Here is a 19,141-nt window from a genome sequence, read left to right as displayed (position 1 = left end):
AGACTGCCATTAGAAATATCTATCCATTTTTTATAGCCGTTTATCCTCACTCGGGTCGCATATAAAAAATTAAACCGCTGGAAAAAAAGAAAAAAAAAACCACACAATTAAACAGCACTCACTGCAGTTTGGCCCGAAACAAAAAGAAAACTTTACAGTCTTCACTTCAATTATCTAAATGAAGTAAATGAGCTCAATTAGTAATGTGTTTTTTTTGCCCAAAACCTCCATCCACCTTTTAAAATAAATAAATAAATAAATAAATAAATAGATATCGGTCGAGCCCTAATTGTAATTAATGGGTATGGTACACTGCTCTTTTCCATCACGAAAATTAACTAAATACAGCAGATATAAAAAGTATACAGTAATATTTAAATATAATAAAAATATTATATAAAAAACCGAAAGAACTTTTTTAGGATTTGACTCCCCTCTAGATGATGACTCCCCTCTAGATGATGGCTGGTGTTAGTGAGAAACTTGTGCAGCCACATTTTTTTCTTTTTTTCCTCTTCCAAATAACATGCACAGGTTAGCGGTCATATCAGTGGTGAAAAAGGTTAGCAAATGATTTGTCTTTTTTATCATATTAAAGACTTTGCCTTTGAAGAGGGGTTTGTAGACTTTTGACATCGACTTCATCTAAATTACATTTAACAACATTGTCATTTTCATGTCTGTTTGCCTTTCACTTCTTTTGCCTCTGTCATACGCACTCTCCTTCCTCTGAATGTTTGGCCGGGGCTAATCCCCTCAGATTCCCAGAGATTATGAGTCATGTCCAAACAGGAAGTATTTCCTCGGACTAATGCTCGGAGGTGGCGAGTCAAAGACACACACGCAGACATACACGCACAATCTGTCTCCCCTTTTCTTTGCTGTCTGTCCATAACGATGGGATGCGCATTAAAAAAACAAGCGCCATGTTTATCCATCATATCCTGTCTGTTTATGGAAGTCTTAACTTTTTCCAAGGATAAAAAAACAGGACTGATTCAACACGCAGTCTGGTGACCTTGTTATAAAAAAATGTGTGTAAAATAGGCCGCAGTAATGTCAGGGTTTTTTTTTTTTTTTTCCTGGTGTGATTGCTCACACGCGAGTGCATGAAAAGGTGCATCCTTGAGACTTTAGTCTGGCTGCTCGGGGTGTCACCCTGACTGTCTCGTGCCAGTTCGTTTTAGCCACTCAAATTTGCCTTAAATCCGTCTTACATAACCCGCATCAAACGATTGAAGCCACACGGTAGTGTGCTGTCTCTAACCCAGAAGTTGGACAAACCTTTGGGCTCTAGAGCCACATTTGGGTTTTCAAACTGAACATAGGTCAAATAAATTCATGTATGTATTTTTAGTGTTGTCAAGAGATTTTAAAAAAATGATTTTGCTAATTAAAAGATTGATCTATAACAATAAAAAAGTGGCTTCACTCGATTACTTTAACTGATGCAGTTAGAAGCATTCAACTTCCGCTGAATTTGAGTCCCAAGTGCTAGTTGCCACCCTTAGTTTCAGTCATCAGGAGGATTGGCACCATTTTATTTTGTCAAATGATTGGAAATTAACATGAATATAAAATATTGTCCATCGCAGACTTGCTCAAATGCAGGATGTCAAGTTCAGTTTGACAATGAGCTTTGCTATGTCTGGCTTCATTCGCATCTTGTTGCTCTCATTAGCTGTTGCATTAGTAGCAGCCGGATGCTTTGCATTGATGTCGTAGGCTAAACTGAGCCGTTTCTATGCTAAGCAAGGACCTTCTTACAAATCTTCTAATGCACCCACTTTTTTTCCTGAGTACAGTAAAATTCTTAATACATGGTATATCAATACTCGTTCTTTATGATGGATGGCAAACTCATTACATTTTCTTCCCTTTGATTAGGGCTGCACGATTATGGTCAGATTAATAATCATGATTATTTTGGTCAATATTGAAATCATGATTATTTATCACGATCATGTTTGGTCAAACATGCCTATTTATTGCCCTTTTTAAACAAGTGGTATACAAACAAGGCTTCAAGGCTTGATATTTACAAATAGTAATAATAATAACATAAAATGGATAAATAAAGTGCAAACTAATGAAAAAAAAAAATGTACCTGGTAAATATGTTTGGGTGAGATACGCAAAGGCTTTTGTCATGCAATCATGCGGCAAGCATTGCCCTCCGGTGGTAGGATGACAAAGTGCTGGATTTGCCATGTCGTGTAGCCCGCTTTTTGAATGTTTATATCACAGATGATCGGCTTAATTAATCGTGGTAGCCACTATCGTGATCGCAATTAAAATTCGATTAATTGTGCACCCATACCTTATATTAAAATTAAACTGCCGGCCACGTTATCTAATCTTGATTGATTTGTGTCATGTTTTAATGTTGCTTTCTCTTTTTTTTTTTTTCCAGATGTATCAAAAAGAACAAAAATCTCTTGAATATGCAAGTCAACGGGAATGGACACGAGGACACGCCTTCTCGCTACCCCGCTGTTCCTGTACGAACTCCGGGGCTGCCCCCAGCTGCAACCACCGCGCCTTACACCCTCCCCGGAACACCCACACTGTTGGAAGAGCATAGTGTCATTAAAAGTAAGCTTTGCTTTCAAATGATGATTCTGTCATACTCGTTTGGCAAGCACAATACAGTAACTGTAATCCTGCAATCTTTTGATCACCTCATCTCCCCTCTTGCTTTCCCACTATAACTAGATCACAAACCAGTTCATCGTAGCTCTCCACAAGCTGTGAGGAGGGACATAGGCCTTGCAGTCACACACAGGTGACCCCTTTTTGATATAATCCAAGTGTTTTATTTGTTCTTATTATCACCCAACATAATGCATTTGTGGAGAGTCATGGATCAGAGTGATATTTTTCTATAGGTTCTCCACCAAATCCTGGCTCTCTCAGACATGTCAGGTGTGTCAGAAGAGCATGATGTTTGGGGTTAAGTGCAAACACTGTCGGTGAGTTGAGGGCTGTCATATTGACTCGGAAAGATGGTAAGAATGATTATTTAGTCACGAGGACATGTCGCTTATTTGTGTGCAGATTAAAGTGCCACAACAAATGCACAAAGGAAGCTCCATCCTGCAGAATCTCTTTCCTTCCAAGTAAGATTAGTTTTTGTATTCAGTTACCTACTAACATTCAACAAAATGCAAAAGCAATGTACATCTCATTTTGGGAGCGGTATTTGGGCCAGCAATAGAGAGTACATGGAAGTGGAAATGTGCTGTTGAATGTCTTTATCCACAAAAATGTACGTAACAACAGTGAGCATTGGAAACCAGACCTGCAAAACTAGACTTGGGAATTAGACTTGGGAAAATGAAACACTGAAAATTGGACTCAGAAACTAGACTTGAAAAGAAATTGAGCAGATATCTTGAGTTTTTAATCCACAAAAATCCAAGGTAAGAATAGGGAGCATTTGAAACTAGACCTGAATAACTAGACTAACAGAGAACTAGACTCAGCTTGATTTTTGATGTTTAACCAAGGGCTTAAACACTTCGACTGCTATATAATAAAGCAAACTAAAGTACCATTGCAAGTACAAGTTAACTCATCAAGGAACTCAAGTCTGCCCCTAGTCACAACAGCAATACAGAATCCTATCCAATGTTGGCAAATCCATTAACATGACAAAGGTGACATCTGACCAAAGCAGTTTACACCACAGCAGAAATGTCTTCTGTTCTAGTTGCCAAAATTCGGAGGACGGAGTCTGTGCCATCTGACATAAACAACCCGGTGGATCGTCCCCCCGAAGCGCCGCAGTTTGGCACACTACCAAAGGCCATTACCAAAAAGGTAAAATGCGCGTTGCTTTTAAACGGGCACCAATCTCACTTAGCTCCCCTGATCGGCGAGAAATCAAAGTGCCAGACGAGAGTCTCTTGTCTGGCACTTAAGTGTTTTGTATGTGCGAAAATTCTGCTCACATTGGCGCAGATGTCCGCTCTTTCCCTGAGCGTTCCAGTTTTGTTTGCTTTGGTGTGAAAGACAAATAGTGGCGCAGGTGATTTTTGCCATCTGACGTCTCTCCACATTGCAACGCGAACATTAAAGAGTGAAGATTAGACTGTAAGTCTTAAGTTTGCCCTCAAATTTACCGTCAAGAAATAACGCGGAACTACATCTCAATGAGTATAAATATTGCAGATTCCTAATATTCTTTTTTCAACACGCTTAATCCCTGTAATATAACGCATGATATTGTGCAAGTGTACCTAATGAAGTGTCCCGCGAGTGCAACTTTGGGCTGATCTCTTAAAGCGAGTGGCCTGTGTCCGCAGGATCATCCTCCCGTCCTGAACCAGCTCGATTCCAGCAGTAATCCGTCCTCCACGACCTCGTCCACGCCCTCCTCCCCGGCACCCTTCCAGCAGAGTAACCCTCCGAGCGCCACGCCCCCACCCAACCCCTCGCCCAAAGGCCATCGGGACAGCCGCTTCAACTTCCCAGGTGAGCCTCACAGATGGCGCAGAAAAACACAGGCGCAAATAAAAATCCGCATGCCAGCATGAGGTACAGTATATATTAATATTCCTTATTTTTACACCTAATAGGAAATGTAATTGTTTTTGTTTCACCCGCCACAGAATTAACACCGAAAACCCATACGAGTTGTGCATTTGAAAGTTTCTTCTTACTTCTAATCATGAATCTTTCTCCCTCTGCCATGCTTGCTGGCCTTTCCAACTTTTTTTTTTTTTTTTTGGGTTTGTTTTGTTTTAAACGAAAGCCGCCTGCTATTTTCAGCATAGACAGCAGTTTATCTTTCCTGGTGAGTCCCAACATGTCAAACTGCATTGCCACCTTCCCATCATTTCCTTGTGTAAACCCGAGATACCCTGAAGCTCTTTTTTTTTTTTTACCCCTCTGCATGTCATTGCTCCCGCTTCCACAGTCATGCTCAATGGCGTACCAGTGCATATATTGTTGTTTTACCACCATCTGCTGGTGATAGTAGGAAACTGCATGCAGCCGTGTCCCAGTTTCTGTTTGTTTTATAAATGAATGAGATTATTTTTCTAAATTTCTTGCCTCTTCTCAGACGTCACCAGCCCTGCTGTTTTGCATACAGATATTCTTCAAGACACAGTGTAAGAGTTTATCCGTTTAATAGGTTGATATTTCATCTCACGTGTAGATGAGAATTGTATTTTATTCTTGAATTACAGCAGTGAAATTGAGCAGTCGGTTGAGGACATTCACTCTGATCTGGTCGAAGATGAAGATGAAGATGAGGAGGTATGACGAAAGTCAAGAAAATAGACAAAATGTTGAAGTTTTAACTTATAAAGGTTTTAAAATGACTCCAGTATTTATTGATTGCCGTTGTTCTGTTTGAATATATTTTTTTGGACTTCAATATGATGCTTATAATCTGAATTACAGTTTTGAAAGGTCCCAAATGTATGAAGCTGATTGGACATATGAATGCAATAGACATGACAACCTTGCATTCTTAGCTATAGATCATTCGACTTGTTAACTCATTCAATCAAAAAGACCCAATCCCATATTTTTTTATTTTCCAAACATTCAGTACCTGTTTAGAATGTTTTTTTGTTTTCCAAGCTTGGCTGAAGAAGTGTGTTTAAATAAATTAATTAATTAAAAATAAAGTAATTGATTACTTTAGGGACCTATTTTCTAAACTAAAACGGCTGGTTGTAAATGAATTGAACTAAAGTGATCAATTACTTTAGGTAATCATGTACTAAAGTAATTGATTACTTTAGGTAACTACTAAAGTAATCAATTACCTATAAGTACCTGGGGTAATTAATTACTTTAGCTCTTAATTCATTTAGTACCAGCCATTTTTAGATCCTCCTTGAAAACAATTGAAAAAAGGTAAGTCCCTTGAATTGAATGTTTAAAAAAAAAAGAAAAAAACATGTCTTTGAGATTGAGTTACTTATTCTGCCATTCTGTCAATTTGTCATTCAAAACAAAGCAAACCTTATTTTTTACAAGCATATTTAGGCTACAAAGGAATTGGCCTGGATGTCACACACAACTTCGTCATAGTTTGTTTGAAAAAAAGCAAACAGTTTAATTAGTATATTCCTTTCTGGCAAAAATGACACTCGGGCACATTTCTTAACAGAAACCAATTTTGTCCCTCTTCTAGGAAGGGGAGGACGACATTGAGGTGGAAGATGAAGACCCTGACTTGGATGAGGACAACGAAGAGGATGAAGAGGAGGACATATGCGATGAAGGGGAGGAGGAGGAGGACGGCGAGGAGATGGGCATGAACATGGGCTCTGACGGCGAGTGCGAAGGCGACAAGTTGGACGAGTTGCCCTGCTCGCGGGGGAACCAGTGGAAGGTCCCCATCTCCCGCAAACCCAGTCAGACAAGTGTCTACCTGCAGGAGTGGGACATCCCTTTCGAGCAGCTGGACCTTGGAGAACTCATAGGGAAGGTGAGGAAGAGCAACTGCATTTGTATAATTGCACTAGTGATGACCAAATGAAGCTTCATGAAGCACTCGAGATATTTTTGACTCCTCTAGGTGGAGCTTTTGGTTTCAATAAGCAATTGAAATAACTCTAATCAAGAACACCATCTAGTGTAGCTAAAAGAAAAAAATCCCAAGTGCTTTGTGAAGCTTTACGTTCCCATCACTATATATAACACCCTTTTGGCATTGCCAATCAGAATATTTATTTTTGCTCTTATTATGTGCCATTTGCAATTATTATGCATGTTGAATTTATCTTAAGCTTGTGTTTTAGCAGGCCTTATTTCTGCCGGATATTTGGATCATTGATAGTCTTTAGGCTAGATCATTATTTTCCGAGGTAAGCCTAATTCAAAGGCAATGACTTATAATTGATCAATTATTAAGCAAGTCGGTTTGTATTCGAATGACTTATTTTTGTGGCCCGCCATCCATTTTAAAGCGACGCACGACAGATATTGAAAATTACATTTGCTAGTTTTTTGTTTTGTTTTAACTGCAGACAGAGCTTTTCGAATTTGTTGCTCAAGGTCCAAATTGTGAACATATCAAATGAATGATTCCTAAGTCATGGGAAAACATAAATAAGTAAATGAAGACAGATTACTCCTGTTTTGCTACTACTGTAAATGAAGCAATGGGATTCAGACCAGGGTCTGTGACCACCACAAAGTCGTGTAAAATCGCAAATAAAATGCCAAATAGAAATGTTTTTCAGCTTTCGAAACATTTCGATTATTTTATTGACCGATGTGAGTGTGCCTAATAAATTTGGTAAACCCAAAAGCGGCCTCTGCATCCTTTGATTTTTGGTCAAAATACTTCTAACGGCACAAATTTTTGGATGCAGGGCCGCTGGGGAAAGGTGCATAAAGGTCGCTGGCACGGCGAGGTGGCCATCAGACTCCTTGAGATCGACGGCAACAATCAGGACCACCTGAAGCTCTTCAAAAAGGAAGTGATGAACTACAGGCAGACCCGACACGAGAACGTGGTGCTCTTCATGGGGGCTTGCATGGCCCCGCCCCACTTGGCCATCATCACTAGGTGAGAACTCACCCAGCAAAGCCACGCACCACTTCGGTAACTTAATGCGTGTGCTTTTTCATTCTTTTCACAGTTTCTGTAAAGGCAGGACGCTGTATTCAGTTGTTAGGGATACAAAGAATACTTTGGATATCAACAAGACCAGACAAATCGCCCAGGAAATTGTCAAGGTAGCTTCATAGTTTTAAACCCTTTTCCGGTCAGTAATTAAATGATTAATGTTGAGTACAATGAGTAGTACTTTAGACAAGGCAGTTCTTGAAAGTTCTTGATATCCTGATGAAACGTAACCAAGTGTCTCCAAACTTAGGGAATGGGCTATCTGCACGCCAAAGGCATCGTACACAAAGACTTGAAGTCGAAAAACGTTTTTCACGATACCAACAAGGTGGTGATCACAGACTTTGGCCTTTTCGGGATCTCTGGTGTTGTCCAGGAGGGGAGGTAAGAGTCCGGGTCAGCTGAAGCCACCTGCACACCAGATTGCACGCTTTTGCAACTAGTTTACCTAACCGTCATGAGAAGTTTCCCAGAAATTAGTTATTACTCTATAATTCATATTTTTTTCAGCAAAAATTCCTTTTCCGCATAGCAGGTATCAAGTCCACAGAAACCAAGCTGTACCCATCTGTATGTTTTTTTGTTTTTTTTTTAAACACGCTTATTCTAACTCAGTGCTTTTTAATTATTTTATGCAAAGCCCATCTAGGAAAAAAAAAAAAAAAACATTTCACACCCCCCCACCTGCCACAGTAAGATCATTTAAAAAAATGTATAAATATCTCTAAAATTGTATCCTTTTTAACATTAAAAACATTTTTACTTTATTTTTAAAAAGGTTTGTACAGGTTAGAGGTTAGTCTGAAACAAAAACAGCTTAACATGCATCAGAGTGCCTGGAATAAATAAATGTCAAACCTTAGTTAAACGTTTTCAATCAACTGAACCATTAGATGATGACAAAAATAAACAAATCAATAAATAAAGTAAATTGATCTGGAACATTAACAAAGGAGCAACAGTATCTTAAACATTTTAACCTAGAGAACAAGTTAAAAACATTTCCTGATTTTTTTTTTGTTATTCTGAAACAAATGTTGATGACAGTGAGCTCTGACTCCTGCACAGACTTTGATAAAGAGAGCGCCACTGCACCACCTGTTGACGTGGATGTGCAATTACACTTGACATGGTAAAAGCAACACCTATTCCCCAGGGTCATTCCGACTAAATGATCAATAAACGAATCATCTGAACTGTCGAATTGTTCATTTTAACATCTCGAAAACTGTCTCTGGAATAATGTGATTTTTTTTTTTGTAGGCGTGCAAATGGCTGTTTGCAAATCTTAACTTCTTATAATTTTCCACTTCAGTGTAATTTAGCCACGTCACTTGGTGACTAGTGGGGTCTGACCAATAAGGATTTTTTTTGATGCACAAAAAATACAATAAAGGCACCATAATTAAACGTATTAATGGTGAATGGGACGGGCCCTGGAGTCTACCTTGCTCAAGATGCAGTTTTCGGCATCAGCGTTTTGTTTCCTAAACTTTTTAGACGGGAGAATCAACTGAAACTTCCACACGGCTGGATTTGTTACCTGGCCCCAGAAATCGTGCGTAAGATGAGTCCGGGTAACAACGAGGACCGACTTCCTTTTTCCACTGCGGCAGATGTATACGCTTTTGGGTAAGATGCACTCTGCGCACCAATATTTCTCAAACGCGGAAAAATAATCCTCCGCCCATTTTTTTTGAAGCACCATTTGGTACGAGCTCCAAGTCAGGGACTGGCCAATCACCAATCAGCCGGTGGAAGCAACCATCTGGCAAGTGGGCAGCGGGGAAGGTATCAAAAAGATCCTGTCAGAGATCAGCCTGGGGAAGGAGGTGACGGTGAGTCCAAATTTCCGGATCGGGCCCCGTTCAGGTGTTGCGAGCCCAAGCGTCTTCTCCGTTTCAGGAGATCCTGTCGGCCTGCTGGGCTTACGACCTACGGGAGCGACCCCCTTTCACGCAGCTGGCCGACATGCTGGAGAAGCTGCCCAAACTCAACCGTAGGCTGTCTCACCCGGGACACTTCTGGAAGTCAGCAGAGTAGGTATCCCGCAAGTCCGCCAGCCAGATGAATGCGCTCAACTCAAAGGTGGATCATTAATGTGTTTTTTTTTTTTTAATTTGACTCATTCACAACAATGCAGTACATGCGGTTTATGTAAAAACAAAAAAAAGGAACTTTTTTCAAAGGAATGTTATTTTAAATGCCAATGCTGTTGTTTTGGTGATTTATATAAGATACTCTCAAGATTGGCAAGGAAATAAATTCATCATCATTCTCTGGCCACATTCAGAGTTGGACAGAATACTTTTTTGGTGGATTGAGTATTTTCTGACGGAGCAAACTTTTGAAGTTGATGTGTTAGGTCAATGGTGTCCATACTGCAGCTCAGGGGCCATTTGTGGCCTGCCATCCACAGTTTAGTATCCTGCGGCATATACAAAATATACATTTTGATATGTTTTACCCTTGTGCAGTCTTGTGTCCAATTTTTGGATGCATTTTTTCACATTCTCAGTATTTTAATCACAGGGTGGCAAATTCTTAGAAGTGTGATAACTAAGTGGTCCTGCCATTTTGAATTTTGACACCATCTGGGTGAAATTTCAGCTCCCTTTTACTTTGATCTAACATGCCGTTGATGTTACATGTGCAAGAACAGGGCATTTTACCGCATAATGGTCAAAAAAATAAAAAGTTAGCCAGTAGGTAATGTTAATTTGCCTCTTCTTAAAATGAATGGCCCTTTCAACTCTCTATTTTTCTGGCACAGATATTTTTATAGTAATCCTTACTGTCAGAGAACTCTATAAGCCCAAATGCAGATAGTCAGGCGCTACTGATCTAATCCAACAGCTGGGTCAAAGTTCCAGTTTACACTTTTCTGCGTCAACAGCCCTATCCAAGGAATGGGGTGAGATGGACAAGGACTGCATAGATGGATTGCAATACAGAAAATAAATACATAATAAAAACAATTTAATGCATGATTTCTTTCACAATTACATTTCTTATATTTTATTAAGCCCCCCTCAGGAAAGAGAAAACTTTTCACGCACCCCCCACACCCACTCGACGCGCTGACTCTATAAAAAAAAAATTATAAGTATTGTAAACGTGTATTCTCTTTAACATTAACAAAAGAAAAAAACAATATAAATCAACTTTCAACAAATGTTATTTTTTTACAGCGTTTATACAGGTTACAACTTAGTCCAAAACTGAAAAAAATAAGTGCATCAAAGTGCCTGAAAAAAAAAGTGTTTTGGAGACATGTCACTATTTTTTGTTCTTTTTTTTTTCCACAAGATCATGTTCCTGCATCTCACATTCAACAGCATTCTAAGAAGGAAAAAAAAAGATCCTCCTTGTTTTCTGCTACTTGCTCTTGCACTTTTCTTTCCCAAGAAATAATTTGGACATCAACTAATACATTCATGGTAATCTTATGAAGCGCGTGTACATGGCCCTGCTTCTCTCTCTCTCGCTCTCAGTCTTTCCAATCTGCGTGTCTTGACAGATTGACTAACCGTCTATTAATGATTGCCTCTTCCTTTGCTTTCTGTCTCTTTTGTCTCCTGTCGGCCTCCAGGTTGTAGCGGCAAACATAAGCAATGCACCGCAAAAGCCTGGGTCTGCCTTGCATGCTCCCGAATCCTTAACGCCCACTGGATCGTTCAAAGCATTGCCTCCAACACACTCACACACACACACACACACACACACACTGTCTTCTCTGTCCACCCGTTTGTCTTGTTTGAAAAGAGAGGGTCGGTGGACTGAGGTGTAGCACACTTTTCCCCTCTTGTTTCCTTGTGGGAGCCCCGAGGCTTCGGTTGCGACCACATGACTTAAACGTACTGCAGGGCATGAAATGCACCAAGAAACCCTTGTGCCCAAAACCTCTCACTTCATTAGGATCCGTTTTAAATGATGATTGCTTGCGTTTTGTGTTGGGTTATTTTCTTACCGGTTTGTTTGATTTTTGTAATTTGGTGAACAAACACACATCTTTTTTTTTTCCCTGTGCTAGACTGGCATCACCGCCTCCACTCTCACCCATTGTTCTTCAACGGAGAGTCAGTAATATTAAGTAGTTATGTGAAAATGAAGCCTCACGAATCACTTGTCATATATATATATATATATATATATATATATATATATATATATATATATATATATATATATGTATATATATATGTATATGTATATATATGTATATATATATACATGTATATATATATGTATATATATATACATATATATACGTATATATATATGTATATATATATACATATATATATATATGTATATATATATATATATATATATATATATATATATGCATATATATATATATATGTATATATATATATATATATATATATGTATATATATATATATATATATATATATATATATATATATGTATATATATGTATATATATATATGTATATATATATATATATGTGTATATATATATATATATATATATATATATATATGTATATATATATATATATATGTATGTATATATATATATATACATATATATATATATATATATGTATATATATATGTGTATATATATACATATATATACATATACATATATATACATATATATACATATATATATATATATATATATATATATATATATATATATATATATATATATATATATATGACAAGTGATTCGTGAGGCTTCATTTTCACATAACTACTTAATATTACTGACTCTCCGTTGAAGAACAATGGGTGAGAGTGGAGGCGGTGATGCCAGTCTAGCACAGGGAAAAAAAAAAGATGTGTGTTTGTTCACCAAATTACAAAAATCAAACAAACCGGTAAGAAAATAACCCAACACAAAACGCAAGCAATCATCATTTAATGTATATATATATATATATATATATATATATATATATATATATATATATGTATATATATATATATATATATATGTGTATATATATATATATATATATGTGTATATATATATATATATATGTATATATATTTTATTTTATTTTATTTTTTTTATTTTTTTTACTCCTCCAAATGGTGCGCTTGCTATAAAGATAAAGCCTAGTGCAGTGAGAATGTATTAAATTCCCAATACATCTTTTAACCAGGAGTACCATCTAAAGGAGCAAAAATAAAACGTCAAAAATGCTTTATGAGACTTCATATTCCCATCACTAATTTAATGATGAACAAATACTGTATATATATATATATATATATATATATATAAATATATATGGTTCTCCTGAGACACCGTAGTGCGTGTACGACATTACCATAATGCCACTAAAAGCCACATTGTACCTCTCAATTTTGCTGACTGTTCCTTGAAGCATTTAATTTCATACCCTCTTCTTCATTCACCATCTCCCACGGAAAGGAATACATGCTGGATGTTTTTTTTTTTAAACTGTCAAGTGCACCTTATGAGAAAAATTGTTTTTTTGAAAAGCTGAGTGAGTTTGAGTTAAGGAAAAAGAAAAAATATCAGGAAGCTAGTCCTGTCATTACCTCTTGTTTGTTTGTTTGTTTGTTTGTTTTTGTTGTTGCTTTTTTCTTTTTGCAGTTATTGTGCTTGCAGTGTGTATGTGTATGAGAGAGATTGGAACATGCAGGATCACGGTAATTAATTTTGCTTCGCAAAGCCGTCGGTAAGTACTGTAAATACATTATTTAATGTACAGCAATTTATGACGAGCTAACGTTTGTACAAACATTTTCTATGTAAAAGGCATCACCACATGTATTTGAATACAGCCCGCTTCCGCCGATACAGATGTATATAATATTTATATTTTTGTCATGTATAAAGATGTACATTTTTTTTAAATGGGCCAATACGTGTTTTTTATGTTACGTTGTAAAAATTCATATTTTTGTATTGCATGTGAAGACCCTTCTGTAAACGCAGGTTCTGTTTTCATCCATGGAAGAGAATAAAATGAGGCTCATCATGTAACAATACAAGTGATTTATTGTTGTCCCAGCTTTTTAAAATAGTGAAGTCCTGCTTATTTGCCTATTTGGGAAAAATCAATTATTTGCTATATATATTATACACTTTATTTGAGGGGGAACAATGTGCCATTGTTGACTGAGAGCAGTGCGTTGCAGTCTTTGTGCAATAAATGCTCTTCACCAATAGGTGGCAGTAAAGTACTTTAAGTCAAAATCTTGAGGGGCTAGTGTGATTGCCACACTTGTGGCTGCAATTCTCCTTTTCTCAAAGTATTGTGTCAATCGCAGTGAGTTTTTTTGTTTTGTTTTTTTTTTTAAAGGGAGAACAGTAACTCCGAATCCAAACTGGACCCTGAACAAAATTTGGAGCGAGACCAAAGCCCTAGTAGATTGGAGGTTTAAAAAAAAAATAAAAAATCTGAATGTCTGGTCCACATAGCGACTTTCACTCACTTTAAATCTCTTTGGCGCAATCACAAAATTTTACCCGTTCTGAGCACTAAATAGCTAAATGCTAATGCTAACATGAACATTAGAGTAGTGTTCCACATTGTCTCTGAAGCCATAAGCAAGGTATTTGGCAACTGGTCTTATAAATTCTCATACTCATATGTACAATTTTGTCCATATGGTAATTTTTGCACAGTGGACTAAAAGCAATTTTCAATTTTTTTTATGCTTCACAAAATAGTTTTGAGGGCCGATTAAACCATCTTGTGGGCCGGATCCAGCACGCAGGCCTTACATTGGGCCCCCTCCATCGAGTTCTAACATTTTCGGTTGGTGGTGTTCGAGATCCCACCCCCCCCAAAAAAAAAAGATCTGCAAGGCATTCGCAAAAGTCGTTACTTATTCATAGATTTTAGCAAAAAGCGGAGCACAATACACAATATTTATCGACTTATAAGCAATACACAATGAGCTCATCATCCCGCTGCATAGGACAGTACCCAACTGCAGGTGGCACAAAGAGGCCGCGACAGAGGGCGACTCGCCCTCTCACGATTGCAACTGGGTCATCCAAATATCGATCGGACGGTCCAGTAAAGCGCATTTATCAGGGCGTCCTCATCTGGTCCTCATCTGGGTTTCGAGCAAACTTTAAAGGCGGCAACGGCAGCCAAACAAAAACACCTTGCGTTTCACCTTGCCGCCTCCAGAGTCATTCCAGCGAGGAATCAATCAAGAGTCTGGCTACGTGTCAGTAAAATGAGAAACATTGACTGATAAGAAGGGAGGGAGGGATTTTTGCACACTCATACCGATCCATTCTGCGCAGAAGAAAATGATGGGGATCACATGACCTTGCGGGAGAGAGATGCAAAATGTCCTTTTTCTCTACTCGACCATCAAATTTGCTTATTAAGTCAGCTGATGTTGTATAAATTAAACCCAGTTAAAATTGAATTGGATTCATACAGCTTCCTTGTTAAAAGAAATATTTGACGTCTGTAGTCGTCAATGGCAGTGAATGAGTTACTCTTGCTACAGAGGTTGCAAATGTACTCTGTCTTAAAGGGGCAGTAAACCCACAATTTTTCTGTTCAATATTTTCTATGCAGTTGCACTATTCTTAACACCACATTCTGATTGCTATTACCTTTGTGGAATATAAAATAACTCATTCCGGTGCCAGGGGCCTATTTTCACGTTTTTTTCAAAGAATCCGAGACATTCAATCCCAGAAACGTAGGTATCAATTTAATACTGAAGTGCTGTATCTGGAAATTAATGTCCTTAATGTATTTGAGAATCGATTTAAAACTTATGCATGTGGAATTTAATGTCTTGACTCTTAAAAAAAAAACGTGTATATACGTCACTGGCATTGAATGAGTTATTAAAATTCACCTGGCTGGAGGCAGCCATTTTGGCTTTTGCTGTAGCTAGTAAATGACATCAATCACAACTCAGCATACAAACCTGAGCAACTATGATGTCATTTTCAAGTGACAGAACAATTATATTTAGTATATTAATTTAATTGTCAATTGTATCAATAAGTAATATGCTCTTCGAAAATATATGTTCATTTTATATGCATTTTATAGTGTTTGGATATAGATCACATTATTTTCAAAATATAAAATAAAAACAATGTTTTCCCCTTTAAATAGAAGTACAGACACTTGTGTGGAAAAATGCTGTTAAGGTATATGATTCAACTCTCAATTATTCGTACAGAACAGAGTTCAAATTTATTTTTACTGTCACTTATGTATATGTACAACATTTGTTTCGGTAACTTGACACAACAAGAAAAAAGTACTTCTCTTTACTGCACACCTGGGACTGTGACCAGCTCTCAGTTCCTCTCACACACACACACATATATAGATATATAAAATTAAACATATTATTACTATGAAGAATTATAAATACATAAAAACATACATGCATGTTTATCATTTTAGCACATTGCATTTTTGTATATCCTGTGTGAAATGGCACTGGATTCCTTTTAAAAATGTCCCAACCATTAAAGAGTATCTTGCCATTTTCTAGTGTCACCCCACAGATGTTCTCACTTATACCACTTCCCCTTTGTCGGTATAACCCAAATGGGGAAGTAAGACCGAGACAGCTTTTCCACGCCATTGATTTGTTTGACTGTAAATGAGTCTGTTTTTTTTTTTTTTTTTGTGCCCTCGTCTTGAATTCTTCTCCTTTTTTTGTCAAGCAAGTTTGGCATCTTGGAACCAACCACTTCCAATGTAAGTGACTTCTTTTTCCTTACAAAAATGCTATTTTTCCTTCTGATGCCATTGCATTATGCCAGCTTAATACATTCACAGATAAGGTAGTAATCATTTTATTTTGTGTACTTTATATGCCTTTTAAAGCTCATTTTACTTGCATACCTACATACTTGCTTACCTTACCACTTACCTTACCACTTCTTGAGCTAATGCAAACCGTACCAAGCTATTTAATTACTGAAATTAATTCCTAGTAACTTCGTTATAAGTTCTCCTTATAAGTTCTCTCCTATTTTTTCTAATTGATATCTAGTTCATGGTAATCATAACTGTTTAAGGTATTAGGATTATAACCTACTCTCGCATGTTTATTAATCTTATGAAGTTGCCCCCTCCTATTTTGTTTTGCACCGCATCACCTATAAAGTACTTCATTATTTTCTTAATTACAAGATATTCTCATTGTGTTGTATACATCTGATTTTATTACTTATATTTTATTGAGCTACCTTGCTACCTTAAGTGATTTGTACCTAATTATATGAAGTAATCAACTGATTATTAATTCATTTAGTATTTTTTAACCATCCTTTAGCGAAACACTTAAATATTTGGGGAAACAAAAGTACAAAGGATTTAATGTCTAGACCAGTTGTGTACAAACTTTTTCCTGCTTGGGCCACAAAAGAAAAAAAAAATGAAGGAAGCAAGGGCCTCTTTGGGTTTTTTTTTTTAATCAAATTTATCAAGCACACCAACATTATTCAAGTCATTGCATATTGTTTATTCAATTTTTATAAGCTGAAAAGCCTTTAAGACGGCAGTTAAGGAATTAACAAGATTTTGCGCTGGCCAACCACCTTGTAACTCACCAGAAAATATCAGCCCCTGCAGAGCAACAGATTTCTCGTTCTACATTTAGCACATGAAGCACAAGTTGTCTGTCATAAACTCGCCTTTTTTTTTTTTTTGGGACATTGACACAAAGCAGAAAACTGAGGAAACAACTTTTGCTTTCAAAAAATGTTGCATATTTGGAAAAGCTTTGCAAAAAAAATGTATAAATAGTAAATGCAATTTTTAATAGTATATGTTGCAGGCCATTTAAAGATGAGCGGTTGGCCACAAATGGGCCCCGGGCCTTCGTTTGGACACATTTTGTCCAGCCTCACAGAAAAAGATATCTTTGAGATTGTATGGGTTGAATATATTTTAACAGCTCACAAACCCCTTTTGAGAACCATTAATCCACTTTATTTACATAAATATTGCTTACCAACATGCCAATTATACTATTATTTACTTATGTTTTCTTGGTTACTCATTACTTACCCTTATTATTCCCAAGTTGTTCATTCTTTAGTATGTTTGACCTACTTAACAAACGAGTGGCGACTCACTTGTTTTTTCAAATTCTTTCAGAGACATTAAGCCACCATGAAGGCACCCACAAACCATCCGCTGTTATACGGCATAATTCTCCTCAGGGTCCTGATAAGTGGAGCTCAAAACGACTCATCTGATGTGCTTGACTTGTTGACCCCTGAACCAAGAACACCGCACGAAAAATTACCACCCAGTTCTATTCCTCCGACTCAATCGTCCCACGCTGCCATCACTCAACTCACCTCGAAGCCGTCGCCGTACTTGACACCAAGCACCGCCGCCGTACCCATTGGCGTGTTGGACATGAATAAATGTTTCCCACTTGTGATGCTAACAGGAAGCCTGATCCTAGTGTGTGGCATTCTGCTGCTGTCCATTTTAATCCTGACCGGCAAAGTGTGCCAGATGAGCAAACGAGTTAGGATGCTGGGAAGCGACTGTGCAAAGCAAACGGAATTGGACGGGCAATACAAAAGTAACTCGGAGACAGAAGTAAAAGACGCCAGTATGTTACTGACTGACTTGAGTCAAACACAACAGGAAGCGGACCACGGTGACCCCAAAGACGAACGTGTGCTACTTGAGAATGGAAAAGAGGGAGAAGGGAAGCGGGAGGCAGAAGAGACGGGTGAAAATGAAAAAGTTGGTGATGTCACGCCAGTGGACGATTCAGTCGGTCTGACACAGCAAAAAGATGTTGCCGCCAACGCTTCAGCTGCCTCCCTCCCCTGATTGCACAAAGGAAGAAAAACCTGTGCTTTAGCATTCTAATGTGTATGTTTGCTCCTCTTTACTACAAAGATTTGCTACATAGCTTTTGTTCTACAGCAAGATAGCCAAAACCCATTTGTTTTCAACCCAAGATATCATTTTATATCTCTTGTTATTCATTTAAAAATCAAACTGCTATTTTTGTGTACTCACCAAAGCAATAAAAGTTTTACTCATGCGCCATACTGTGGTATCTTGTTGTCAAGTAAATGCAGTCCACAATTTTAAAAAGAGTTTAATTAATTAGGGTTTGTAATTAATTGATTGAATTAATCGCTTTAATCTCACCTAAAAAAGACGTTCGCTCGTTGTTTTTTTTTTTAACAAAACAAAACATCATGAACTTGCTCATACATTGTGATGAATAGTGCTTTCAAGAGATTAAAAATGAGGCATTATATAAATTATTATGTACTGATTACAGTAATTGATAACTGTAATTAAATGTCTATATTTTTATAGCACCTAAAGCAACTAAAATGTATTTTTAGATAGATTGTGTTCTTGTAACAGATCAAAAGCTTGATATACAACAAAAATAGGCTTCAGTTATTTTTTTTGTACTATTTTAGTGCCAAGCGGTTTCGGATAAGGAAACCTCAAGGGGGCCAGTATATTTATGATTTTCACGCATCTTTCAAGCCAGACAGAATATTGTGTGCTATGTCTATGTAAATATGGGTGCTATCATATGAA

General features: G+C 37.3%; 2 protein-coding genes across 8 annotated transcripts in view; both read left to right on the top strand.

Annotated features, from left to right (window-relative positions):
* Window positions 1-11,718, top strand: part of LOC148408869 (kinase suppressor of Ras 1-like) — a 30,067-nt gene extending 18,349 nt beyond the window's left edge. The window contains exons 5-21 of one of the 7 annotated variants that reach the window (XM_088441393.1): window positions 2,414-2,595; window positions 2,716-2,785; window positions 2,889-2,972; window positions 3,058-3,119; window positions 3,713-3,822; window positions 4,308-4,476; window positions 4,757-4,798; window positions 5,069-5,117; window positions 5,196-5,265; window positions 6,155-6,451; window positions 7,341-7,537; window positions 7,611-7,707; window positions 7,848-7,981; window positions 9,098-9,229; window positions 9,300-9,435; window positions 9,503-9,636; window positions 10,907-11,718. In XM_088441393.1, coding sequence (XP_088297519.1) covers window positions 2,414-2,595; window positions 2,716-2,785; window positions 2,889-2,972; window positions 3,058-3,119; window positions 3,713-3,822; window positions 4,308-4,476; window positions 4,757-4,798; window positions 5,069-5,117; window positions 5,196-5,265; window positions 6,155-6,451; window positions 7,341-7,537; window positions 7,611-7,707; window positions 7,848-7,981; window positions 9,098-9,229; window positions 9,300-9,435; window positions 9,503-9,636; window positions 10,907-10,943 — 2,002 coding nt within the window. In that variant the 3' untranslated portion in view covers window positions 10,944-11,718. The other 6 variants (XM_088441392.1, XM_088441394.1, XM_088441391.1 and 3 more) reach the window with 6 other exon arrangements.
* Window positions 11,719-16,222: 4,504 nt separating this feature from the next.
* Window positions 16,223-18,628, top strand: LOC148408868 (uncharacterized). Its single transcript, XM_088441302.1, has 2 exons — window positions 16,223-16,303; window positions 17,711-18,628. Exon 2 carries the CDS (start codon window positions 17,726-17,728, stop codon window positions 18,404-18,406), a length of 681 nt encoding a protein of 226 aa, XP_088297428.1. The 5' UTR covers window positions 16,223-16,303; window positions 17,711-17,725; the 3' UTR covers window positions 18,407-18,628.
* Window positions 18,629-19,141: the final 513 nt, after the last annotated feature.

The sequence above is a fragment of the Hippichthys cyanospilos genome, chromosome 18 (assembly GCF_059441005.1).
Source record: "Hippichthys cyanospilos isolate Australia breed blue-spotted pipefish chromosome 18, RoL_Hcya_1.0, whole genome shotgun sequence".
Classification (NCBI taxonomy): domain Eukaryota; kingdom Metazoa; phylum Chordata; class Actinopteri; order Syngnathiformes; family Syngnathidae; genus Hippichthys; species Hippichthys cyanospilos.
This window is presented reverse-complemented; position numbering and strand designations above follow the sequence as displayed.

What these genes read in the sequence shown, in the direction of transcription:
- LOC148408868 (XM_088441302.1), top strand. Translation starts at nt 17,726, where the DNA reads ATGAAGGCACCCACAAACCATCCGCTGTTATACGGCATAATTCTCCTC.